A 25,534-nucleotide genomic window follows, 5' to 3' on the forward strand; every position below is an offset into this window, starting at 1 on the left:
TTTTGAAATGAACTAATTAAGGGCTTGTTTGGTAGAGCCCCAACTAGGCCTGATCATCCATCGGGTCGGGTCGGGTTCGGGTCGGGTCACTTCGGGTTTCGGGTCAAAAAATGATGGCCCATGCCCGACCCGTGACATGGTCGGGTCGGGTCGGGTTGGCCCACATTTTTATGTGTAATTTTCGGGTTCTATCGAGTTTTTCTGCGTTTCGGGTCAAAAATTTCGGCCCGTACCCGACCCATCACTTGATCGGGTCGGGTTTTTTCGGGCGGGTTGGGTCGGGTTTATCGGGTCGGGTGGCCCATGATCAGATCTTGCCCCAACTGATTCTGATTCTCTGTGGGAGCTAATTCTCTAAGAGAAGTGATAATTCACTAGCTGAAAGTGATTCACTAAGATTAACCTTATGAAAAACGAATCCAATATGAGAAGTGAATTAGGAGAAACTACTTTTTTTCATTTTCCAGCGGATCATTCAACAGAATCAACACAAAATCACTTCTCTCAGAAATTTCACCCTAGTTGCCAAGTAGTATTTAAGAGGCCAGCTGGGAGCTGAAAAAAAATAGCTTGATTCACTTCTTGCGCAGGATCTAATTAATTTTTCATAAAGTTAATTGTAGAAAATCATTTTAACCGTTAAATCACGGCTCGCAGAAAATCAGCTCTCCGGTCCCTAGATTCTGCCGGCAAAAACGGAATCACTAAATCAGGCCAGCTGTGCAATGAGCATCCATGTGAGAGTGCGTGACAACATATGATAGATGCTGGCATGCTGCATCGGTCGAGCAATGCAAGACACTTGTGGATTACACTGCACACGCGCGCACTCGTCAGGGTTAAAGCAAAGACCGTACACTCATACAATTTCTGGCCGCGTTTGGTTAACACCAGGAAAAACTTTTCACAAAAAGACGAATACATGTATGGAGTACTAAACGAATTTTATTTGCAAAATCTTTTTATGGATGAGTGTAACTTTTCGAGGCGAATCTAATGAAGGTAATTAATCCATGATTTACTACAGTGATGCTACAGTAATCATCATCTAAACGTGTGTCAAATGCCTCATTATATTGATCTCGCGAATTTACTGGGGATCCTGCAAGTGGTTTTGTAATTAGACTTTATTTAATACTCTAAATTAGTAGTCAAAGGTACAAAAAAAAATTGCGAAATTTTTTTCAGCCCTAACTAAACACGGTCTCTATGACGAATCGCGTCACACAAAGTGCTACTACACTGTGCTGGTGTAGAACCGGTACAAAGGGTCAAAGGGTCAGGGCATGCAGCCGGTCAGCAGCTTGTATGCGGTGGTCAGGACACACACATGCATGTCGCACGTGCTTATTATTCGTGTGTTGTTAGTACAATATTATATTTACAAGTTAACAATAGTACAATATATAATCACTCCCGTTATATATATTAACAAGTTAATAACAAAGAGGTCACCAATCATAGCCGAAGATAATCACGAACTTCGGATCAAAATCTAGCTCGCGTCGTTCCAGATGATCGAGCTAGCTAGCTGCGCACTTCCCTTCAATTTGTCCGTAGGACCGGGCCCGCCGGACAAGCTTGCGTTGCATTGAGATCTCACGGCAAATGGGCAAAATAGCCCTCCTCAACTAGTAGATTTGTCCCTCAACTTTGAATTAGATCAATTTAGTTCTCAAACTTCTATCTTAGTATCAATCTTGTCCCTCGTCCTAGATGACTGTTCGTGTTGGCATGCCACATCATCCTAGAAGTGTTTTCCGCAAAATCATTAATACCAAAATATCATACGTACCTTTTATTTGCATCCCCTCTCCTTCATCTATTATTGAGGCCACCACCAACCCATTTATTTCCTCTGAAAACATGGTTTACTTTCCAATTTACTCAATGTTAAGATGAGTGAGAGATGAGAGAGAATAAGATGGATGGAGTTTGAATGACTTCGTAAAAGGGGATATTTAATTATTTGACATCCATAAAGATGACCCTCCTTCCAAAGCCACTATTAGAATGGCTTCTACATATTTATCACTCCTTTAAAAGCACTGTGGTCATTTTACGTAGCCGATCCATACTGGCATGAGTAGGTGGCTTGACATATTGGCAAAATTAGCAAATGTGTAGACTCTGGCTTAGAGAAGTGTCAAATATATAAAGACATTTTATAAATAATAACTTTCGAAGAAGTGTAATGGAGAACTAGCAACTCGGAACTTCAACTCCCAGACTCCCGGCTTGCGTGAAACAAATCCCCTTGCTTGTCCCATATCTAAAGAACACTAAGGGGTTCGGCCTTTCTCAAGGGCGACAGGTCATTATGTACGGGTGGAGCAGGGGTTTAAGATACCTGTGTGAGAAAATTTTCTTCTTAATACAATGCCGTGGGGGCGGTTCTTCCCCCATAGATCATGTTTTTTTTCGTAAGGATAGCAAACAATTAGATATTTCTGTAAAAGATGGAGAAGAGACATATATGATATTTGGTAGTGATGGGTTGCGAAAAATAAGTTTAGAGTGACGTGGCAAGCTAGATGACCAACTAGGATAAAGGACGAGATTGATCCGAAAATAAAAATTGGAGGACTAAATTGACATAACTAAGAGTTGAGTGACGAATTAAACTGTTTCGCCATGTTTTTTTTTTCTCCCTGTGGCCTGTGCCCCGCGCGCCGCGTCCTGTTCTGCAGCCGTTGCTTGCGCTGCTGGGGCTGGGGCCGCGCCTGCAGGCTACAGCCGGGCGGCCGGGCTGATCCCCCATCGGCGCACGCAGGGGGCCGGGCTTGACGGGGTGCTAGGCATTTGACTCGATCGGTCGGGGCGGGGCCCGGCGCGGGTCACCGTCGCGCGTGGGTCGCGGTACTCTGTGTCGGCGCTCGGGGACGAGACGACGACGACGACCCCAGCGGAGCCAGGGCCGGTGCTCCGATCGTCTCCCCGCGCGGTGGTTGTGTTGCCAGCCGAGGCCCCACACGTGCGGCCCCATCGTCATCGCGGCAGCTCTAGCCCCGGCCTCCGGGCGAGCTCAGCTCAGCCCGCGCGCGCGTGACGACGGACACAAAGAGCACCTCTACGCCTGGCTGCCCCCTCAAGTGCCTGGAACGACCAGCAGGCAGCGGTGCGCCGGGCTGCCCGGGCAAGAACACGCACGCACCGCGCACCCTCGCGTGCTCGCCCTCCATGCGACCATGATCTCCCTCCGCCGCCGCCGGGCGCCGGCGCACCTCCTCCTCGCGCGCAGCGGATAAGCAGGCCGTAAGGCCCATACAGGGCCCTCTTGTACATATCCTTTTCGCTAGGCTTTTAGGCCCAACAACTGTTTATGCTAAATGGCCGAGCCAGCATGTTTCACTGGCTCCAGGCTCCACGCCACGAAGGGGCTCCTGTGTTGGTGCCGGACTGCTGGGCGCTCCTGTGCTGGACTGCTTGGTAGCGCTTGAGCGATTGATGCCGGCAGAGCAAGGAGCGACGAGCCGACGACGCTGGCATCTCTCCACAGAAGCAGCATCTACCGGTAAACTGTTACCGGAGGCGCCACCAGGTGTTAAGCCGGCAAGGTCAGCTGTTCCCGTCTGATAAGTGATAAGCCCCTTTCCTAATTCTGAAAGAGCGAACATGGGTCCTAGATGCTTGCTGCTTGTGTTCTCCAGGCAGAGAAAAACACACACGCATCGATGTTTGAATTTTGATCATGCAAGGCAGCAGCAGGATTTTATTTGGTCATGGGTCGGTCCATTGATTAAGCTCATTTCCAACATTTTCACTTCTGTGTTCCATTCTGATATCCGTTCAGCTTTTATTTTAGCCTTTTAGGAAAAGGCTCGTTTATTTCAGCTCCCTTCCATGACGAAGGCCAACTGGTGGACCGAATCACGAGAAGAGTGAACACATCCGAGCAGAGAGTGAACAGGAGCAGTTTATTCAGCCAAGGTGCGGTCACGGTTAACCATCAGTTATTCAGCAAAGGTCACCGTCACAAACACCAACAGTTCTTCATAACTAAACAGAATCTATCGTCAACCTTCACGTGCTTCCCCTTCTTAAATAATTAAGCAGCGCTCCTGCTGGTTTAAAGAAAACATTGCAGGTCACCGAGCTTGTACATTGGGGCGGTCCAAAGGGAAGTGATCTAGTGCCCGTACGAACTTCTTGTAGTACCATTTGTCAAGAGCTCCAAGTTTGTACCACCCTTCAGTAGCTCTTCAAAAGCTTTCTGAAAACATGACACGGCCAAAATTAAATACTAATGGTGAAACTAGAAAGTGGTCTCAATCTTTTGCATACCTCAACACATGTCACTGCGTATTGAACGTCGCTGTCTGAAATTTGGTAATGGAGGACGAACCTGATACTGCATGATACCATGGAGTTTCAGTCAGACTACGGATACCAATTCTTGTACTAAGCAGTCTAGCTTGCTTATTGGTAAAAAAAAATGGATGTAAGGTAGCAAAGATTGCCAAAACATGTTAGGACTACAAGACTGAACAGGCTAAATCCAAATTAATTACTCTGTAATAAAATAGAGCGGAACTTTATTACCTTTTTGAACTCGCTGGCATTGTAAGCACATTGTGCTGTTCCAAGACTTGGCATAGATTGTCAGGTGATATTCTTGGATCGACGATATCGAAGAATACCTTATGAAGGATAGATATGTTACATGAAAGACCCTTACGTAGTGGAAATTAAGAGGATCAAATAAGTGGTCTAGAAGACAAACCATATTGGTCTCAACGGAAGCTGGATCGACTGTAATATGTTTAATTTTCTTCAGCCCCTCTGAGCAAATGAGCAAGACGTACAAAGTTCAGGATTAAATTTCAGAAACAAAAGGATCAGGCTTTCAAGTTAACAATGACTTTGGTCCTTTTCAAACCAGGGGCTTTATAGTTCTTTAGTTTCTAGGGAGAAAGCAAGTGCTTTATTCAGGCATTATGACTTGTTGTTATTATAAAAGAATGAAGAAAGTTAGATTCCAGAAAGAAAATACGAGACCTGTCAAAGCTCTAGCCTTCCTATGGTCATCTGCAAGCTTTCCCACAGTGTCACGGACGGCAACTTGAGCAGCAGCACAGAGAACTCCAACCTGCCTCATGCCACCACCTAGGGTCTTCCTAAGAATTTTGGCCTGAAGGTATCGTTCAGATTTCCATTGTTACTTGATCTCTGCAGTTGTTTTCTTTTTGTGAAAGATACATCACTGCAGGTTAAACTTATAAAGCACAATTGATCAGACCTTCTCAATGAAGTTCTTCGAACCAACAATAACCGACCCAACGGGGGCGCCTAACCCTTTAGATAGGCATACCTGCAGTTTAAGTTTCACAGAGAAATAGAATCACCTTCAACATCATATGTTTATCTATAGTCCATTCACATGTAAATTGTATAACTGAACACATTGCTCAGCACACTGAGACATACCGAAACTGAATCAGCAGCTTTCACGAGTCTATCTACAGGGACTCCAAGCGCCTGGTACAATCATCACAGTGTATTAAGAGGCTATAGAATGCATGCACATATGTCTTAAATTTCTTCAGATGAGACTGTAAGTATACTTTAGATATATGGTTTAATTTACAGATTTATGGTCCAAGTGAAAAGGCTAGGACAATAAGAAATGCAAGTATACTGACTCTGTTGCACATCCTATCTGAAGCAGATTGTAAAATTGCAGAACAGGACTCACCACAGAGGCGTTAAAAATGCGAGCTCCATCAATATGAAGCTTGAGGCCATGGCTCGTTGCAATTTCACCGACCTTGTCAGTGTATTCTACAGATAAACATTTTCCACCAGAACTGCAGAAACCGTTGGAATAATACGAATTAAGATAGGGAACAGTTATGTTCATTGAAGGTACTTTGTGCAACTCACTTCCCATGTGTGTTCTCCAGGCAGATGAGCCTGGTGGTCGGGTAATGCAGATCCGGGTGCCTGATGGCCGCGACGATCTTGTCGATGTCCATGGTGCCGTCGGGGTTGTTGGGCACGGTCTTGGGGTGCACGCCGCCGATGGTGGAGATGCCCCCGTTCTCGTAGACGTGGATGTGCGAGTTGTCGCCGAGGATGGCCTCGCTGCCCCTGACGTCGCAGTGCACGAGGACGGAGATGAGGTTGCCCATGGTGCCCGAGGGCACGAAGAGCGCGGCCTCCTTGCCCATGAGCGCGGCCATCTCCGCCTGGAAGCGCTGCGCGGTCGGGTCGACGCCCACGACGTCGTCGTCGACGTCGGCCGCGGCCATGGCGGCCCGCATGGCCTCCGAGGGCTTGGTGACCGTGTCCGACCGGAGGTCCACCACCTTGCTCGCCATTTTGGCGCTGCTGCAGCCTACGACTCTGCTGCAGGGAGCGGCAGAGCCTAGCCTTGGGAGCTTTCTCCTTAGAAACCGGCAAATCTATCGTGCTTTGGGAGGCACCAGCACCAGTATATGATGGATGATGCTTTGTATTGAAAGGAAAAAAAATGATGGATGATGCATTAATGCGCAGTGCACTTGCTGCTGCAGGCCTTTTTCTTTGTCACTGACGCTCCGCTCCAACAGAATTGGGCAGGGGGCACCAACACGGGAGCTCAAGTCCCACACGGCAGAGACCAAATAGAGCGAAAGCTACAAGGCAACGGCACACCACCGTTGAAGGTGCGCCCAGGCCGCCCGCCGGCCCCCGGAACGAATAAGCGGTCAGACCCAAACAGGCGAGCGGCGACACACGGACGAGCCGACGCCGTCGCCCTCCATGCGCGCACGCCGTGGCGGTGAGGGAGCTAGGGTACAGAGGAAACTCCATCCGCCCAGCATCGCAGCCAACGCAGAGCGGCGGCGTGGCGCGTGTCGTGCGTTTCGCTAGGAGTCCATCAAAACGGACAAGACGACAGAGAGAATCGCAGGCGTGGAGGGCCTGAAAGGAGGGAGGTGCATGCCGCCGTGCCGGAGCGGCGCGTCGAGGAGAACCAAATCACCATCGGTCTCCGGCTCTCCGCGCCTGCACTCGCTGTTCGTAAACTGGGGTAAGCAGCGTCGACAAAACTGGCAGTACCTCAGGTCTTGTTTGGATAAACAGATTTTGATCTCAATCCCTCCCGACAAGTATGGATCGGAGGGGATTAGTATGTATCCGAACAAGACCTCACGGGAGTGCGCCAACAATCCTAGTTCCTACATGCATGAAGCTTTTCTTTGAAGAATCGGCCAACTGGGCCAGGTCAGGTCAGCAGTCTTTGTTAGTAAGGAGGGAGCAAGTTCATATTAGAGATCGGCCCATTAAGCCCATCTCCATCATTCTATGACAATATCAATGTGTTCCTTGGGTCCTATATTAATTCTGCATATGTAATTCTTTGTTTTACCTTTACTTTTCACTGTATTTCCTCTTTGCATAAGACGTTCTGTTCTAATCTTTTATTTTTACTTTTTTTGTGGGTGGGTGGATAGACTTATTTTAGTTTAACTCCACTGCATTCATCTTACCAGGAAGCCGAAGCAGATCGAACAATTATGGGAAGGTAAACTACAACACTAGAATTAGCACATCCGAGCAAAGAGTGAACAGCAGCGATTATTCAGAAAATGTGTGACTGACTACAATAGCAAGCGCTGATCACAAACAAGCAGGACACAGGAAGCGACCTAGTGCCCGTATGAGTTCTTCGTAGTCCCATTTGTCAAATGCTGAAACTTAGCGCTGCCCTTCAGTAGATCTTCAACAGCTTTCTGAAAACGCAAAAACCGTATTGTCACAGAAACTAAACGTAACAGTGAAGGATGAAAAGTGGTCCAAGCCTTTGCATACCTCGACACATGTCAATGCATACTGAACATCACTATCTGAAATTTGGTAATGGAGGACGAACCTCACACTGCAATGCGGAGTTCAATAGAGACAGTTAAATTCAAATTTGTGCAAAACTTCAGATGCTATTTCAAGTGTTCAGAGAAAAAGGTTTCCTTTTTGCTAATTGAATGCAGAGTTTCATTCAGAATAGGAATAGCAATTATTGTACTTAGCAGTCTGGCATGTTAATAAAATTAAACTATGGCTTAAACAATGTTAGGACTGATAAAGGATCGACTAGGAGACTGAACATGCTAAATCCAAAATTAGTCAGTAAGAGAATGGAATTTCTTTCACCTTTTTGAACTCGCTGGCATTGCAAGCACATTGCGTTGTTCCAAGACTTGGCATAGTCTGTCAGGTGATATGCGTGGATCCATGATATCAAAGAATACCTTTCCAAGTATAGATAAATACATATAAGATCCTTACATAGTGGGAAATAGGATGATCAAACATATCAGTAGACTAACCATATTGGTTTGGACCGAAGCGGAATCCACTGAAAACTGTTTAATTTTCTTCAGTCCCTCTATGGAGATGAACAACAGATACAAAGTTTAGGATAAAAATTGGAAAGCAAAATTAACGTTTCAAGTTGACAAGGACTTTATTTCTTTTCAAAAATTAGCTCATCATTTTTTAAAAAAATGGGGAGGAAGCAAGTTCTTTCTCTGGAATTGCAAGTCATTTGTCAGGCTAATATAATCCATCAATTACGCATCTCTATTCTCTCCTACAAAAATCAAGTGAAGTTTGATTCCAGAAAGAGAATATGAAACCTGCCAAAGCTTTGGCCCTTCTGTGGTCATCCGCAAGCTTTCCTCTAGTGTCACGAACGGCAACATAAGCAGCAGCACAAAGAACACCAATCTGCCTCATTCCACCACCTAGGGTCTTCCTAAGAATTTTGGCCTGGAGGTATTGTTCAGATTTCCAAAATTACTTGAGCTGAGCAGTTCTCCTTTTTTTCCTCCAAAAAGAAATGCATCTCTGCAGTTTAAACTTAGAAACACAATTGATCAGACCTTGTCAATGAAGGCCTTGGAACCAACAATAACTGATCCAACGGGGGCGCCTAAACCTTTTGATAGGCATACCTGCAGTTAAGTTTCAGAGAGAAATATAAACAGCATCATATATTTTATCTTTAGTCCATTCGCACCTAGTAAGTTGTACATAATGGAGCACAGTAGTACTCAGTAGTAAGTTGCAACATACCGAAACTGAATCAGCAGTTTTCACGAGTCTATCTACAGGAACTCCAAGTGCCTGCAGGCACAATGAACATAGTGGATTAATAGGCTAGGATGGCATGCACACATACTAATGCTTGGTTTTGCAAAGCTCTATAAGAGATGGTATCAGAAGTTCAGAATCGGTCTGCCCATACTATTTACCACAGAGGCGTTAAAAATGCGGGCTCCATCAATATGAAGCTTGAGGCCATGACTCTTGGCAATTTCCCCAACCTTGTCGGTGTATTCTACAGATAAACATTTTCCACCACAACTGCAGAAACAATAACATACCGATCATTGGATTGAAAAAACATGAACTTCGAACAGTAAAGATCAGCAGCAGTTATCAATTCGTGCAGCTCACTTTGCATGTGTGTTCTCCAGGCAGATGAGCCTGGTCGTCGGGTACAGCAGCGCCCCGCCGCGGCTCCTGATGGCGGACACGATCTTGTCGATGTCCATGGTGCCGTCGGGGTTGTTGGGCACGGTCTTGGGGTGGACGCCGCCGATGGTGGAGATACCGCCGTTCTCGTAGACGTGGATGTGCGAGGCGTCGCCGAGGATGACCTCGCTGCCCCGGACGTCGCAGTGCACGAGGACGGAGACGAGGTTGGCCATGGTGCCCGAGGGCACGAACAGCGCGGCCTCCTTGCCCATGAGCGCGGCCATCTCCGCCTCGAGGCGGCGCGCGGTCGGGTCGGCGCCCAGGACGTCGTCGTCGACGTCGGCCGCGGCCATGGCGGAGCGCATGGCGTCGGAGGGCTTGGTGACCGTGTCCGACCGCAGGTCCACCACCTTGGCCACCATCCTGCGCTGCGAACAGGGGAGCGGCAGAGGCTTCAGAGGATGCAAGTAGATCTGCCAAAGCTTGCTCATGATGAATCGAACCCTCAACCGGTGCGGTGCCTCCGTGCATCGTTCCCGTCACGTGATCGTTGGCGTGGTACTACAAATCTTTGTCGCTTTTTAGGAGCAGCAGCCGTGCGGGGGTCTGAATGTATCCCCGATAGGATGGATGGTACAGGCTGCAGCTGGTCACCACAGCTGCTCCGTTGCGCTCCAACAGAACAGGACACCGAGCCGGGAACCCAAGTCCTCCACGGCAGAGGTGAGAGAGGAGCGACAGCGACGCGACAGCGCCGCTCACTGGACCAGGGCCCCAGGCGCCCCGAAACAAAGGCGCTGTTTGGTTGTTGGTTGCCCAACTCGTGCTACAAGAGATTTGTGCATGTATGAAGTACTGAGAATTTTATATGCATGAGTACTAAATGAAGTGTATTTGTAAAAAAAATTTAGAAATGAATGTAACTTTTCGCGACAAATCTAATGACAGTAACTAATTCATGATTGACTACAGTAATGCTACAGTAACCATCCTCTAATCGCACGGGCAAAGGCCTCATTAAATTCGTCTCGTGAAGTAGCGCAGAGGTTCTGGAGTTAGTTTTACAAACTGTCTTTATTTAATACATCTAATTAATAGTCAAAGCGTGATACAGTATCCTGTGCTACAGGACCAAACAGGCCCAGAGAAGCGTCCGGAGACGACAGGGACCGAAGCGCAGCCCGCGCGGCGGAGGCTTTGCAGGTGACGAGACGAAGACGAGGGAGGACCGGAGGAGGACGCCACGCAACTCCATCCGCCCGCCTAGCTACCACTTCACAGAGCCTGGGTGTCGCGGTCGGCCCCGCGTCACGCATTTCGCCAGGGACCAGGGAGCCCGTCGAAATGTACGGCACGGAGGAGGTAATTAAAACGCACGCACGGCTCCTCCATGGGAGCCATGGCGTGTGGCGCGCACGGGGAACGTATTCTACCATCGATCGCTCCGCTCCCAGCGCTGGGCTCGCGCCGTCTCGCCAAGAGAAAAGACGGGTCACGTGAAAGACGGGGACAGGGGCTCACGGACGAGGAGGAGGGGAGGGAGAGAGGCGAGGCCGCGCCGCCGCGGATCCAAGCCCGCGTCGCCTGCCGATACCGCGGCCCACGGCACGAGAAGAGAGAGGAGAGAGAGAGTAAATAAAGACGGGTAGGGGGGTTGCAGGGTGGCGCACCGGGATCACGAGAGGGGTGTCGCGGTCGCGCGCCTGGGGATCCGGCGGCGAGGCGGGAGCGGGGCGGCGGGACGCGCGAGACGGCTAGACGAGTGGAGAGCGGTGGTGGCCTTGGCGGACGCGGAGTGGCTGTACTTTATAGCAGAGGACGAGCGGCGCAGGCCGCAGGCGCGCCCTGGAATGGAAGCTGGACTCGAGGGGGTGGAGTCTGTGCCTGTGAGGCGCGCGCGCGCGCAACCTATGTGCCCTCGATCTGCCGCCGGGGGCCGGGGCCGTCTGCCCTGGCCGCCTGGTAACCGGCCAGCGCACCCGTTTACTGACCACCCGTGGCCACGGCGCGCCACGTCGGCGCCGGACCCACGGAGGAGTTGTTGGCGTTTGGCTGCTCTCGCTCCCGCTGTCAGCCGGCTCAACACGTCTCGAGTGGACCGTCGAGTCGAGTCGAGTTCTTACCTTTTTCTCTTTTTTTTTTACTGGAGCAGCAGTACTCGATCTCTTGGCTAGCTCTGCCCGTCTCTGCACCGGTAAAAAAATCAGCTACGCTCTGACCGCTCCCCGTACCGCGTGCGCCGTGCGGTGCACAACGTCTGCCTGAATTTCGCCACGTGGGGGAGGAGAGGAAGAGAAGGCGAGGCGCATCCTCGAGATAGCAGCAGCCGCAGCCGCAGCCAGGTCGCCATCGGTTTGGATCCGCCGCGACCCGCGAGGAGCTAGGAATCTCCGGCGACCGGACCGTGCTAGAACCCAACACGGAACCCTCGATCGTGCACGGGACAATTCGGTTGGCATCAGAGATTCCAAAATGTCGCGGAGCGCGCCCTTCCGAATCAAGGGAATCTTGTGCATGATCGCATCGACATGCTTTGCCATGCCGGGGGAAGTGCATGCCCTCGTTTCAGTCTGCTTCGACCCGTTCTGTTCTTACTAGCTTTCAGTTCAGACGACGTGTTTGTATCGGCGTTGCCATCTTTTTTTTTTTAGAAAAAAATCCTGTGCGCTGAGCGTGTCGGCTTCATTGGAAGTTTCCAAGATCCTGCGTAGTGATATCGATCATCACAAGGTTGAGGTTCAGAGTTACTTGGTTCTGCTGGCTGCTGAATGAGGGCAAGGCAACTTGGTTTTGACGGCCTCATCGCTCACTCGCATGCCAAGTCCAAACCCACCAAACCATTCGTTTGCTAATCGTTCACAGTGTTGGGCGAGCACAAGGCGAAGCACGAGCCAAGCCCACGGGGCGCGCGCAGCGGCAGCGCAGGCAGCCTCGCCAGTCACGATCGACGCTCGTTGGGTGCTGAGTAGCTGCGCGGCTGGCGGGATAGGGGCGGTGGACCTGCGATCGAGTTGCCCGGCCGCCTCTGCCAGCCCGGCGAGGCGAGGATAGGCCACGGCCCACGGCACGGCGGCATGCATGCGCTTTTTGACTCGGCAGGAATTAGTATTGGTCCCGGGTGCGGCCGCATGCAGATGGAGGATGCGTCTCGGGTTGGAGGATGAGCTCATTCACTGGCTCACCGCATCCGCATGCGTGGTCGGATTGGATCGGATCAAATCATCAAATCGATCCATGGCTGGCGATGTAACCAGCTGTGGGGGTGTTGGCCTGTTGGCGTGTTGCAGTTGCAATCCTCGTGTAATTCTTGGATCAAGGTTCTATCCGTATTCATGAAGGTGCAATATTATAAAAAGTTAAGTGTTTTGTGCATGTCGAAGAACAACCTGGTCGCGTGGCCTAATGGATAAGGCGCTCGCCTCCGGAGCGGGAGATTGTGGGTTCGAGTCCCACCGTGATCGCTTTTTATTTTTTTTGCGTTTGTTCTGCTTCGAGGTCAAGCACGATCACGAACCGCGCCACGTACGCACTAGGGCTCGCGCGACGGATCCAAACTCTTCACCTGCAACTGCAATCTGCTGCAACGAAACAGCCCCCGCGATACGCGCCTATTTCCAATCCCCCGATGAGTTCGTCTGTCTCTCCCCGATCTACTACTCTACTTCCTCTTTCTCGTTGCAGAGTTGTACGCTGACTCGCCGGGAACCTAGCGCCGCCGTCATACACCCGATGCACGCCCGCCTCGCCACGTCTCCCCCGCTATAGCGATCCCGCGCGCGACTCTCTCGTTCACCATGGCCGCCGCCGACGTCGTCGTCGTCGTCCGGGCGGCGCCCCACGGCGCCGCCGCCGCCCCTGCTTCCAGGACGCCCTTCCTCCTCCCCGCATCCGCCGTCTGCTGCGCCGCCGCATCCGCCGTCTGCTGCGCCGCCGCATCCGCGGGTGTACCCAGCCTGCTGGCGTACTACGCCACGCTCGGCGTCTCCCTGGCCTGCTTCGCCCGCGCGGTGTGGCCGGGTCGCGTCGGCGCCGTCCTGGCCCCGCTGGGCGCCTTCGCGCGGCGGCGGGCGCCGCTCGCGCGCGCCGACCTGCGGCGCCTGCGGGCGCACCCCGCGACCGCGCCAGTCTTGAGGTGGGCGGAGGCCAAGTGGGGCCAGCACAAGGACGCCGCGCCCTGGCTCGTGCTCCGCCGGGCCGGGCGCTTCGTCCGTTTCGCCGCGACCTTGACGCGCGACGCGGCGTGCGAGGAAGCTACGACGCCGTCGGTGCTGGGATACCTGCTGACAGGCGCGGTCCGCGCGATCAGGTCGCGTCGTGCAGGAAGGGCGAGGAGGAGGTGGAGGCGGCGGCCGACGGCTTCGTGTTCAGGGACATCGTGTGCCTCGTCGGGATCGGGTTCTACGTCCTGTTCGCCACGCAGTTGACCTTCCGATTCAGCGCCATCAGCGGAACGCAATTCTGCGCCGCGTGTTTAGCGGCAGCGTGCGGCTTGGCGATGCTGGTAGCGGATTGGATCGACCTACCGGATAACGACGACGATGGCGAAGTTGGCACCACCGGCGATAGCGCCGACGACGGCGCAACCCAGCAGCGGGAGGGCGACGCCGGCGAGGCAAGGCTAGGCGCGGAGCTCGACATGCACGAGTCCTGGTTGTTCCTGTGGGTCCTGATCATCATCGCGTTCTGCTTCGACGCCTTCCTCCTCTACGTCACGCTCGGCCCGCGGCCAATAGAACTCGCGCTCCTGGCCCTCTGGAACTTCGAGGTGCTCTGTGTCGGCAGGCAAGCCGGGCTGACGCCGGGCGATGGCGAGGGAGCCGAGGGCTCGGCGGAAGGCGTGGACGGAGCTGTCGACAAGTGGAGGTGCGGCGCGCTGGCGGTGCTCGCGGCGTCCGGCGTCAAGATCTTTGTCATCTACCTCGTACTCGACTTCTACCTGGCCGCGCTCAGCTTCTTGTGGCTTTGCGCCATGGCGGACCTCCTGCTGCTTGAGGAGGACAGCCTTTTGGAGATGGATGAATCGGGAGGCGACGAGGATAGGGAGGAGGAGCTTGCTGGCGTCGGCGAGGACATCACCGTAGGTGCGGATGAAGGGGCTGACGAGGCCAGGGCGGAGCATTCCAGCACGAGTTCATCAGAGGATGAAGTGGAAGCCAATGCGAGCTCATCGGAGGATGAAGAAGAAGGCTGTGCTCTGAAGGAGCATTGCGATAGTAGTAGTTCGGAAGAGCGGGAGCATCTCGAGGAGCAGCGATGGGAAGAACCGGACGGCAGCAGCCGTGGAAGCACGGACGAGGACGACAGCTGGGACTTGGTGGAGATCGACCCGGAGATGCCTGCCAAAGATAACTGTGGCGCCAACCGGAACTCCGGAAGTCGTCCAGGCTTCCCTTCCCATGGAAGTCGGCAGCATGATATCCTATTGATGCGGCTGATTTATCGTGAGATTTCCTTGGTTTCATTAGGGTTCATTATATCAAACTTTCCGCAAACTAGAGAGTTCTTTTTAGCTAGAATTAGAATTGAAAAAAAAGAAGGCATTTTCTTGTGGTGCGTATGTACATATTTTTTGTGCGCCACCGGTCCTTAAACTTTCTCCGGTGTGTCATCCGGGTCCACAGACTTTTAAAATATGTCATCCCGGTCCACAAACTCCTAATAGGTCTCTAATCAGTCCGTAACGGGTCCATGTGGTCTAATCTTTACTCAAAAACCCCCCGCAACTTTCTTTCTCGATAGAAACATCCCTCCACCAAAAATCAATCTAATCTACCGATCACGTTCCCAGAGATCACGTTCTCTTGCTGCCGCCGCCGCTTCTTCTACCGCTCGCGATTGTTCTCGTGCCCACACGCGACTCCGTCTGTCTCCAAGGGCACGACCGCTCGCTGCCGTTCGCCAGGCATGGCGCGGCGCTCGGCTGCCATCCAGCGATCAGGCTGGCGAGAAGGCGAGGTGGGTAGTCTGAGTGAGCATGGTGGCGCGATTGCGCGACAAAGGGCATCATGCGCCGGTGTACAGTAAGTTCCTCCATCCCTAATTATCGTATATGGCTGGTATACTCTATTGCGTATGTCATCGACGAAGGCATGCATGCATCCTGCTAGTCTGGCTACAGATTTAGTCTAGCGATGCCTTTTTTTTGCTACTTTATGATCCACATCGTCGGCACCGGCGCAAGGCGTGGGCGTCCTCTCCAAGGTCAGGTGGACGAGACCTGTGTAAATGTCAGCGGCACTTCCACCAATTAGTTTTATGTCCTTTTTGTTGATTTATGTCTTTTTTTTGCTGCTTTATGATCCACAGCGGCACTTCCACCAATTAGTTTTTTGACCCCTTGCAAATGTCAGGCAACATGTAATCTCGTTTTTTAAATTCAATCACACCATCATTATTTTGTGACCCCTTCCAAATGTCAGGCAACATGTGAACATATTACCTATCCATTGCAAATATCCTCATTGCTGCAACAGCATCACATCTCAAAGCCAGCAAAACATGCACGCATGTTGAGTAAAGAAAAAAATATAGCTCAACAGTCTGACTATTTTGAAGCTTTATAGTCTTCCCGTCTTGTTCCACTGACCAAATTTTCTACTGAAAGATAAAATGAACTTATTGCAAAGGTTGCATTTGTATATTGTTCACTCATAGTATATTTCTATCGACTTACTATTCCTGATAGGTTGTATTTGTAATCACTTAAATTTTTGCTTTATATGTAATTGCATGCCATCCAAATTTTTTCATTATATGTAATCACTTCAATTTGTGTTGGTCATGTAGGTGACATCGGGGATCAGTTCACCGTTGAGGTTCACCATGGGGTTTTTTTTGTTGGTCATGGTAATCTAAAGAGATATGTTGATGGAAAGGTGGACTTTTTTGATGATTTGGAGGCAGATACATGGTCCCCGCTCTGGTTTGATGACTTTGTACAATAATTAGACTACCAAAAGGATGACATGCTTAAATTTTATTGGTTGTTACCTGGTAAAAGCTTATCAGATGGTCTTAGAATCATCTTAGAAGACAAAGACACCAATGCCATGGCTGCCATAGTGAGCAAGATCAAAAATTTTGTAGTGTATTTTGATCATGATGACTGCGCCTTTGGAGTTAATTGGGACGATATTATTGCTAATCCAGTTGATGAACTTCCTAAAGTGCAACATGTGGGTAACAAGGTCTGTGAGAAGCTTCCAGTGTTCAGAAAAGAGGGTCGTTTCCAAACCACTGAAGGTGAATCAAGTGGTCCTAGAGACAACAATAGTGATGAATTTTTTGATAGTGAATATGAAATGGAGGATGGGGATCAAGACATCTTGGAAACATTTGCTGATGCTGTTGAGAATGAAGCACCTATGAGAGATGTTGATGCTAGTACAACAGCTAAAGGCAACAAGAAAACTAAAGGCAGCAGGCTGAAAGCTTTTGATGTGAGCAGACCTGATATAGTGTCAGAAGAAGAAGACACTGATGACGAGGGCCTTGACCTATCAGAATGTGATGATGAGGGAGAAGGAGGTCACACGTTCAAGTCATTCAGAGATGAAGACATGCAGAAGCCTGTATTTTCAGTTGGTCTTGTGTTTTCTTCAGTTGAGAAGCTTAGAGAAGCCATCAATGCATATAGTGTCAGGAACAGAGTTGACATAAAGCTGCCAAGAAATGATAGGACAAGAGTCAGAGCTCATTGTGCTGAAGGATGTCCATGGAATCTTTATGCTTCATGGGACAGTAGGGTGAAATCTTTTGTAGTTAAAACCTACTATGGAGGTCACACATGCCAGAAAGAGTGGAAAGTCAGGAAGTGTACTGCTAGATGGATTGCTGGTAAGTACTTGGAATCTTTTAGGGCCAATGATAAGATGAGCACGATCTTCCTCAGAGGAATCATGGAAGAGGAATATGGAGAAGATGAAGACCTTAGATGTTGATGCTCATGACTGGTTGGCAAAGATGGAACCGAACACATGGGTAAGGGCCTACTTCTCAACTTTTCCCAAATGTGATATCTTACTGAACAACAACTGTGAGGTGTTCAATAGTTATATATTGGAAGCTAGAGAGCTACCTATTCTGTCCATGTTTGAGAAGATCAAGTGCTAGTTGATGACAAGGCATTACAGCAAGAGAAAGGAATTGGAAAATGAGATGACAAGTTCTTTTTGCCCAAAAATTAGGAAGAAGTTGGCTAAAAATGTTGAGTTTGCTAATGTATGCTATGCACTGCCTGCTGGGGTTGGAGTGTTTCAGGTGTTAGTTAGAGAATATCATCATATTGTAGAGCTGACAGCCAAGACATGTGACTGCAGAAGGTGGCAACTGACTGGTATTCCTTGCTATCATGCTGTTAGTTGTCTTAGACATGAGAGGATAGCACCTGAAAGTGTTCTACCAAGCTGTTACTCGCTGGAAGCTTATAACAATGCATATGCTCACAGCATTTGGCCTTGCAAAGATAAGTCACAGTGGGAGAAAGTGGACGCACCACAGGTCCTGCCACCTATTTATGAGAAAATGGGTTGGTAGACCTCCTAAGGCTAGGAAGAAGCAGGCACATGAGGTACCAGGGAAAAATGGCCCAAGGTTGACTAGGTATGGTGTCACAATACATTGCAAGCATTGCTCAGAAGCTGGTCATAATAGTGCTGGATGCGGCCTGAAAAGAAGGGGCTTCACTGCAGAAGATGCAAAAGCTCTAGTTGCCAGAACGCAAGCCACACTTGAGAAAGAGGCACAAGAACAAGCAATGAGAGCAGCTGCTGATCAGGTACCTTCTGAGCAAGTCACTGAAAATGAGATTCCAGATCCACTTAACATTTCATCCACTCAACCACCACCATTTGAAGACTTGACACAAGCTAGTACCACAGTGCTTTCTCAAATGTTTGAAGAGGTTAGTTATTTAACTCATACATTCATTGTTGTCTTATTCCTAACATGAAATCTTCATTGGCTCTATTTTCTATCACAGGAAACTTTAGAGAGTTCACTGTCACAACCTCAAGGGTCTCTACCAGATCCAACCTTTATCCTATCTAACCAGCTAGTCGAACGACCAATTCCGCTTACTACAAGCACGGTTGCAGGCCGGGCTGCATTAGCCAAGAAGAGGAAAGCATCCACAAGTGCGAAGACAGCTGCCAAGAAGACAAATGGAAGCGGAAGAGGAAGAGGAAGGCCATCGTGATAATATGTAGTTAATGAAATGCTAGAGCGCATCAGTATCTATGCACTATGTTAAGATATTACCTCTATGAACTATGTTAAGATCATCAACATCTTTATTATATTAGTTGGTTGAACAAAGATGGTTAAAAGTGAGATCTAATTCTGTTAACTTTTCCTTCCAACTGATGCAATTTATATATTTGCTCTTGTTTAGTTATCAAAATACTGGTATTTCGTCCTGTCATTGTGCCATGGATGTCAGGTGTCATCACTGGATAAGTAGCTTGCTACCGGTGGGAAGGGAACGTGAACGACGGAGCTACGTGATTGCAGGAATTTATTGCTTAGATGCAACCGACTGGCATGCGTGATCGCTTTGCTCTTTGCTTTTTTTGTGTGTGACTTGGTTGGCTTCCATTATCAGCCGGCCAAAGCCTCAAGCATAATCAGGTCATACACGCATGTCAGAGTTACATGCCACGTCTCCGAGTCATGCGATGCTGAAACTTGCTTAGCTAGAAAGTGTGCTACCTTATTACAATTTCTGCTAACAAAGGAAAAGGAAAATTCTTGAAAGGTAAGACTAAGATCATTAATTTGTCTAAGAACAGGGTCGATGATCGAACGTTGAGCCTCCAGCTTGTCCCATAGCTGCACGACCTGTAAACAATCCGTCTCCACCGCTATACACTGGAATCCCAACTGTAAACAATTGCTCTTTGCTCTTTGCTTGGATGCCATGAATTTATCGCTGATCGCTGGATGGTAGCCGAGCGCCGCGCCGTGCCTGGCGAACGGCAGCGAGCGGTCGTGCCCTCGGAGACATACGGAGTCGCGTGCGGGCACGGGAACAATCGCGAGCGGTAGAAGAAGCGGCCGCGGCAGCGAGCGAACGTGATCTCTGGGAACGTGATCGGTAGATTAGATTGATTTTTGGTGGAGGGATGTTTCTATCGAGAAAGAAAGTGGGGGGGATTTGAGTAAAGATTAGACCACATGGACCCATTATGAACTGATTAGAGATCCATTAGGAGTTTGTGGACTGGGATGACATACTTTAAAAGCCTGTGGACCGAGGATGACACACCGGAGAAAGTTTAAGGACCGGTGGCGCATTTTACTCTTTTTTTTCAAACTGTCTACTAGTACCCTGCCAACTTTTACTTGGTTCAGCTGTAGTATTGAGAGCATCTCCAAGAATTCTTAATCTCATTTCTCCATCCTTGTTTTTTTGAAAAAAAAACTTTCTCCAATAATTCTCTATAGTTCTCTATGTTCTAATAATTGTTAAATCATTGCTAAATCTTCTTCTCCCGTGCGTAAAAATGCGCAAGCCAGCGCTCCTCCCCCATCGCTCTTCCGTGATTTTTTTTCCGTCGCGCTTCTTCTTCCCCACACGCAGGCGTCGCTCGCGCTGCGCCTCCTCCTTCGCGCCGTCTTTCCTCCATGGCTGCAGGCTCGCTGGCTCCCTGCACCGAACGAGGCTGCCGCGCGTGCGGGCTGTGGTGGGGCTGCCAGACCGAGGCTGCAGCGGAACTCGATTCCACCTAAGACTGGGGGCGGGGCAAGCGTTGATTCCATTGAGAAGCTTGATTCCAGGGACGTTGGGGTTGATTTCACCTAAGACAGTGGGGTAGGCTGCCGAAGCTGCTGCGGATGGACGCGAGCACTGGCTCGGGGCAAGGGGCGGCGAAGCTGGAGCTCAAGCAGCAGCGGCCGCGCGAGCACCAGCCCGGCGTGCCTGCACTGGTGATGCTGCTCGTCCCGCGCCGCACGGGCCGCGTGTGGGGGCTCTCGCTCCCGCTGCCATGGAGCTCCCACCGGCCGCGCAGGGAGCGCCGCCGCTGAGCGGGGAAGTTGCGAGCGAGCGTGAGCCCGAGCTCCGCCGCCGCTGCGGGGAAGCAGGAGCAGCGCGCCATCGTGGGGGAGCAGGAGCATCGGCGCGACCGGGAGCTCGAGCTCTGGCGCCGCCTCAACGCATAGTGTTGGGGATCGAGGAAGAAGAAGGTGGACGGACGCACACAGATGACTTTTACACATTTGGGGAGTTAAAATAGGGTACTATTGGAGATAGTTTTTTTTTCATATCTATTTGAGAAATTGGCAAATAATAAAATTTGGGAAGAAAAATAGGAAACTCTTGAAGATGCTCGGACACTTTTACCATTGCATTTTCCAATCACATTTTTCCATTACATTTTCCAATCACTTGCCAACGAAACAATAGTAACACAACAACAAACAATTGTTTTGAGGGTATTGTATGTTTATCAGCGGCATAGTTTATTTCGGCAGCTGCAGCCTTGTAACGTTTGAGTAACGCAAAGGGGGTGGCGCAATGCAGCTAAAGTTAAAAAAAGTCTGATTAAATAACAAAGCTAAAGCGAACTATAATAAAATATTTGGTCCCAAATATCAGAAACTCAAAATAACCATTGAATAAAATGTTTCTCATGTTCCATCCAATCTCTTCAATGCTAAGAAAAAAAAAAGAACACCAACACCTATACCACTCTCGTGTTCTCCCTAATTATATCGACGGCAAGTCTTTTGAGGTAGAGCGATACATGAATCGATAAAAAAATCATAAAGAAGAGCTCAGCTTTACTGAAAAAAACACTTCCCAACACGTGTATTTACTTTCATACTAGCCGCTGTCGTCTCCTTCACCTCCGAGCTGAGGCTGCAAAATATATGAAAAGTTGAAGGGGAGATAACAAAATCTCACACCCGTGGCATGACTAGTAACGACGGGTATGGGCCCGGCGCATCTTATTGTGGCCCGATGCACGATCTGAGAGAGAGTGTCCGCATTTCAAACTGGGCTCCATAAAGTCTGTCGCCTGTAGGATGAGCAGCAAGCGAGCAACCGGTAGAACTGCACTACAGCAGGAGAGAGAGAGAGAGAGGGAGAGGGAGAGGGAGAGGGAGAGAGAGGAAATGGGTTCTCCGGCGCCGCGCCGTCCTCTAGCTCTTGCCTGGTTCATCCTCATCTGTTCATCCTTCTGGGCAGCAAATGGGATGCACGGTAGGGTCCGTGTGGCGGCGGCGGAGGAGGGGGAGAGCAGGAGGATGCGGCTGCACACCGACGGGAGCCGCGGCGACGCGCACGCGTGGCCGGGGTACCTCTACACCCGAGCAGTTGGGAGATGCACACCCCAGTAAGCAGCTCAGCATACTACTCTCAACCCCATTCTTGAATCCAGTGTAGTGCCTTTCTCATGCGGATGTCAAGAGGATTCTATTTCAACGACTTTCGATGGTCATTATGTCAGTGTTTACTGTTCAGTTAGACATTGAATCTGGTCTCAAAATGGAAATAGACAAGAGATTGAATCGTGGGATGTTCGTGCGTATAAATCTTTCCAATACTGGTCAAGAAAGTGGATGGTTTCAGGTTAGATACGCATAGGCAATGTAGGAACTGACGGCTCTGTAGCTTACCCAACTGAAAGTTTGGGAATGAGAAGGAATGAAAAATGGTAGCCATTTTTGTTGGGTGATGCCAAGGCGTGTTCCAAAAGTTTAACCTTTGTTCAGCATTACTGCTTATGCAAAGTGACCACTTCTGGGAGTGGGTAGATCTAAAATAGTTGTCGTTTCAGCCTAAAAATTTCAGTCAAAGGTGCATAAGATTGTTCTGCACTCCTTTGCGAGCCCACTACCTCAAATGTCGATTTCTGAAATTCCTTGTCGTACACTCCATCCCAACCTAAATTCTTGAGCGTACAATTCCATGGAATCAGCCTGATAAGCTGTACAGCACTTGGCCCATGGAGTACATTTTGACATCTGAACATGGAGTTAGGGTGTTGTCTGGTCAGGAAGAGAGCATCCGATCCAACTGAAAAATGTTGTTGTAATTATGTATTTCCTGTGGCAATCATGTCATGCCGTATAGGAGTATCTGAAAGTGGTGCCTTTTTGCTTCCTCTAAGTTGTCCATTGTGCATGTACAGCCATCATAAACAGCTCCTAGCTTAGTCTCGTGGCATCAGGACCATTCACATTGGTTTCATTAATTACACGAATCTATGAACGTTTCGTTAATCTCAAGCTTTGGTTGTTGAAGTCGTCCTGTTGTGGGGCGTCTTGTCATGAAGAGAAGTGTTGTGACATTGTGGGGCATTCTCTGCAATTGATGCACTACTATCATAGCCTCTGCATGATTCAATTTGTGGATCACAATTAGTACCTTCCAATTGTAGTTATCTTCAGTGACAAGTCAGTCAGTGGCTAAAACTACCTGCAGGTGCAGCTTCGTAGAAAAAAAATCAATTTCTTGAGAATTTTGAAGAAATTAATCATAGTTATGGCCTTATCTGTACTGGCAACCTTCTAATTGCTAAGCAATAGGAGGCCTGGTGTCCAAAACTTGGCTTGGAGCTTTTACAATCTAACAAAACTTGGGAGCATATTCCGTTTCTTTTATCATAGTTATTAGCTGCTGATACTCTTTCTGTATGGAAAGAACTTCATTTTCAAAATTTTCCTCAATATCACTTACTTGTGAGTGGCTGCCATCTTTTGTCCAACTAGTCATTTTAACAGAAACAACGAAATCTCATATCGTGCAAGTACTCCGCAGATTCTGGAGCAGTGGAGCTGAGCCATGGCCCAACATCGCGCCTCAGGATGCAGCTGTGTCAAAGGTCTTTGGCTCCAGGTCGGTTGAGAGGTACGGGCCACGCCTCACCCTGCTGGAAGCAACCATGAGAACAGACGACATCGGCGGCAGTGCCTTTGTCAAGCTGGTGAAGCAAGGAAGCGCTGCTCTCCTTAATGCCTACACGAGGAGGGGTTTCCCTTTTGATTCCTGGGAGGTGAAGGCCTTGCTGTTAGAGGCGCTGGTGTCTGAGGAGGCTGCCGCGGTTCAGGCAGAGCGATTTGAGCAGGCGAACCAGTCTTGCGTTTGATGGATGAAATGATGATGATGCTGGAGCTTCTGTCCCTGCTTGGAAGCTGTATCAGAAGGGCGATGGTGTATTGTGTTTGTAGTAGGTCACCACTTCTGTGACTGGGTGTTGAGGTCTCTAATGGTCCATGGTTATGTGCAGTTGTGTACTGATGGTTTTCATGTAATGTTACTTGCACTGATGTGTAGACCCTAACATATGCATTGTACTTTTGGATTTACAACGTCAATGGAAGTTCTATATAGTCTCACCGATGTGTTATAGTGTTCCTGAAGCAACCTGATACTTCCTTAGCTCGTCATGGAACCGAAAAATCTGATTACGAACAAGGAGGTAGACTGATAAAGTGCAGTGTGCTTACTACCGTGCTCTAACTCCAGTTTAAACCGTTAAACGTGCCCCTCTCTGGTTAACAAGGAAAGCTAATTGATCGCAATATGCTAAGTGAGGAAAGGTAAGATCATCCAAAAACGACCACAATATATCTCCAATATCAGCAAACAAGGCTGCGAGCCTACTTTGTAGAAGCATCATCTTTCCTAGCCGAGCAGCAGTTCACCATGATTCCTCTCTTCAGAGGGTAGAAGCATCATCTTTCCTAGCCTTCACTGATCTTGTAGCTGCGTCTTCAGCATCTGTGATGTCCAACGTCTCACTCTTCTTGCGCTTCTTCATCGAGGTGTTTGTATTATCAGCTTCTTTGCTTCGAAACCGCTCCCAGTCTCCTCCCAATGCTCCTGCCGCAACACTTGCTGAACAACAGAAGATAACAATGTCAAGGACTTCAGATTCACTCGGATTTTTACTATTAGCAAGGCCTGGCAAGTAAGATAGCACACATTGCAATAATGGAACAGCTAGTATTATCATTAAAAAACACGTTTGATATAGAATACAAAACAGAGACATGGTGAAAGCAGTGGCACAGCCATCTTATCTTACCTTGTACTATTGCTTTAGTTTGCACTTCAGATACCACAGAATCAATGGTTCCATTGCTGGAAAGCCCTGTGGTTAAAAACAATGGTTATTGACATGTGTACAAGGGATTCACATAACAGGCGGCATGCAACATTGGAGTATCCTGCTTCGTAATATTACCTTGGGGTGGAGCGCATGGCAGTCGGCGCAGCCAGGTGAGAAGAAGTCGGCGACGATGAGCCTGTCGCCGGCGTTGGTCTCACTGCGGAGTAGAGAGGCGGAGGCGGTGGCGCTCCGGCGGGATCCGGCGACGGGCTCAGCAGGGAGGTTGGGGTAGTGGACCAGAACCAGAGCAGAGAGGCAGCAGCGGCGGCGCTCCGGCGGGATCCTACGGCGACGGGCACTCCGCAGGGAGGTTGGGATCGCGCAGCGGCTGCGGTGGCAGAGGGGAAGCGGCCGCGGGCGTGGGTGGGGGAGGATCGGAGGCGCCGCCGGGCGGACTCAGGTCGATAGGGAGGGCGGCCCGGTAAAAGAAGTTCAGCCGAGCCGGGTGAAAGACAGGATCGGTGCTCTAGTCTAATAGGAGGGAGAGTGAATTAGTCAAGTTAAAAATCTTAACCAATGACTCCAACTAAATTGCACAATATTAAACTAAAATGTGCTATTTATATGTGCAACTATGATTTTTTTAATGTGAAACTCCTATTCAAAAAGAGTTTAGCAATCTATAGCCTTTCCTATCAAGAAACTACTCTATGAAAATAAAATCACATAAGAATTGCTAGTATAAAATGCGAGTAAAAAGCGGGATAGGAGGAAGCAAACTCTCGACGCGGGGCACCGGTGCAACTGGTCACTCACGGCTCTACACTATCCGTTGGTCTTTTGACAGCTGACGTGGCTGTCGCCGGTTAGACCGGTGCCTTGACTGTTGTTCAACCGGTGCTAAAGAGATCATCCTTCTAACGTGAAATTACACCGGTGCTTTGCACTGGTGCACCACCAGTTCATCCGGTGCTGAAGAAACTTCTTCTCCGCTATTTTGACATGCTCTC

The 25,534-nt window shown here is 49.4% G+C and overlaps 4 protein-coding genes, 1 long non-coding RNA gene and 1 other non-coding gene across 9 annotated transcripts; 4 read left to right on the forward strand and 2 right to left on the reverse strand.

Moving 5' to 3' along the window:
* Nucleotides 1-3,897: 3,897 nt before the first annotated feature.
* Nucleotides 3,898-11,289, reverse strand: LOC120682202 (probable low-specificity L-threonine aldolase 1). Of its 4 annotated transcripts, none has more exons than XM_039964002.1 (10): nucleotides 11,136-11,289; nucleotides 9,445-9,893; nucleotides 9,240-9,351; nucleotides 9,061-9,111; nucleotides 8,868-8,939; nucleotides 8,622-8,754; nucleotides 8,313-8,371; nucleotides 8,137-8,234; nucleotides 4,285-4,351; nucleotides 3,898-4,213 (listed from the first exon to the last, which is right to left on the reverse strand). In XM_039964002.1, the coding sequence occupies exons 2-10, from the start codon at nucleotides 9,885-9,887 to the stop codon at nucleotides 4,130-4,132; spliced, it is 1,119 nt and encodes a 372-aa protein (XP_039819936.1). In that variant the 5' UTR covers nucleotides 9,888-9,893; nucleotides 11,136-11,289; the 3' UTR covers nucleotides 3,898-4,129. The 4 variants fall into 4 exon arrangements, with proteins under 4 accessions (XP_039819936.1, XP_039819937.1, XP_039819934.1 ...); XM_039964000.1 differs by lacking the exons at nucleotides 3,898-4,213; nucleotides 4,285-4,351 and adding exons at nucleotides 7,506-7,718; nucleotides 7,798-7,864 and having other exon boundaries at nucleotides 11,136-11,288; XM_039964001.1 differs by lacking the exons at nucleotides 3,898-4,213; nucleotides 4,285-4,351 and adding exons at nucleotides 7,506-7,718; nucleotides 7,798-7,864 and having other exon boundaries at nucleotides 9,445-9,888; nucleotides 11,136-11,275.
* Nucleotides 11,290-12,853: 1,564 nt separating this feature from the next.
* Nucleotides 12,854-12,926, forward strand: TRNAR-CCG. Its single transcript has one exon. It is a non-coding gene; the product is annotated as a tRNA-Arg (tRNA).
* Nucleotides 12,927-13,377: 451 nt separating this feature from the next.
* Nucleotides 13,378-15,055, forward strand: LOC120681211. The gene has a single exon (XM_039962733.1). The coding sequence runs from the start codon at nucleotides 13,961-13,963 to the stop codon at nucleotides 15,053-15,055; it is 1,095 nt and encodes a 364-aa protein (XP_039818667.1). The 5' UTR covers nucleotides 13,378-13,960.
* Nucleotides 15,056-15,383: 328 nt separating this feature from the next.
* Nucleotides 15,384-17,405, forward strand: LOC120681212. Its single transcript, XM_039962734.1, has 2 exons — nucleotides 15,384-15,485; nucleotides 16,252-17,405. The coding sequence occupies exon 2, from the start codon at nucleotides 16,431-16,433 to the stop codon at nucleotides 17,403-17,405; it is 975 nt and encodes a 324-aa protein (XP_039818668.1). The 5' UTR covers nucleotides 15,384-15,485; nucleotides 16,252-16,430.
* Nucleotides 17,406-21,443: 4,038 nt separating this feature from the next.
* LOC120682851 lies at nucleotides 21,444-23,812 on the forward strand. Its single transcript, XM_039964884.1, has 2 exons — nucleotides 21,444-21,803; nucleotides 23,231-23,812. The coding sequence occupies exons 1-2, from the start codon at nucleotides 21,493-21,495 to the stop codon at nucleotides 23,556-23,558; spliced, it is 639 nt and encodes a 212-aa protein (XP_039820818.1). The 5' UTR covers nucleotides 21,444-21,492; the 3' UTR covers nucleotides 23,559-23,812.
* Nucleotides 23,813-23,859: 47 nt separating this feature from the next.
* LOC120682852 lies at nucleotides 23,860-25,030 on the reverse strand. The gene is made up of 3 exons (XR_005678618.1): nucleotides 24,660-25,030; nucleotides 24,501-24,566; nucleotides 23,860-24,310 (listed from the first exon to the last, which is right to left on the reverse strand). It is a non-coding gene; the product is annotated as an uncharacterized LOC120682852 (long non-coding RNA).
* Between the last annotated feature and the right edge of the window lie 504 nt (nucleotides 25,031-25,534).

Source organism: Panicum virgatum, chromosome 7N, assembly GCF_016808335.1.
Source record: "Panicum virgatum strain AP13 chromosome 7N, P.virgatum_v5, whole genome shotgun sequence".
Lineage (NCBI taxonomy): Eukaryota > Viridiplantae > Streptophyta > Magnoliopsida > Poales > Poaceae > Panicum > Panicum virgatum.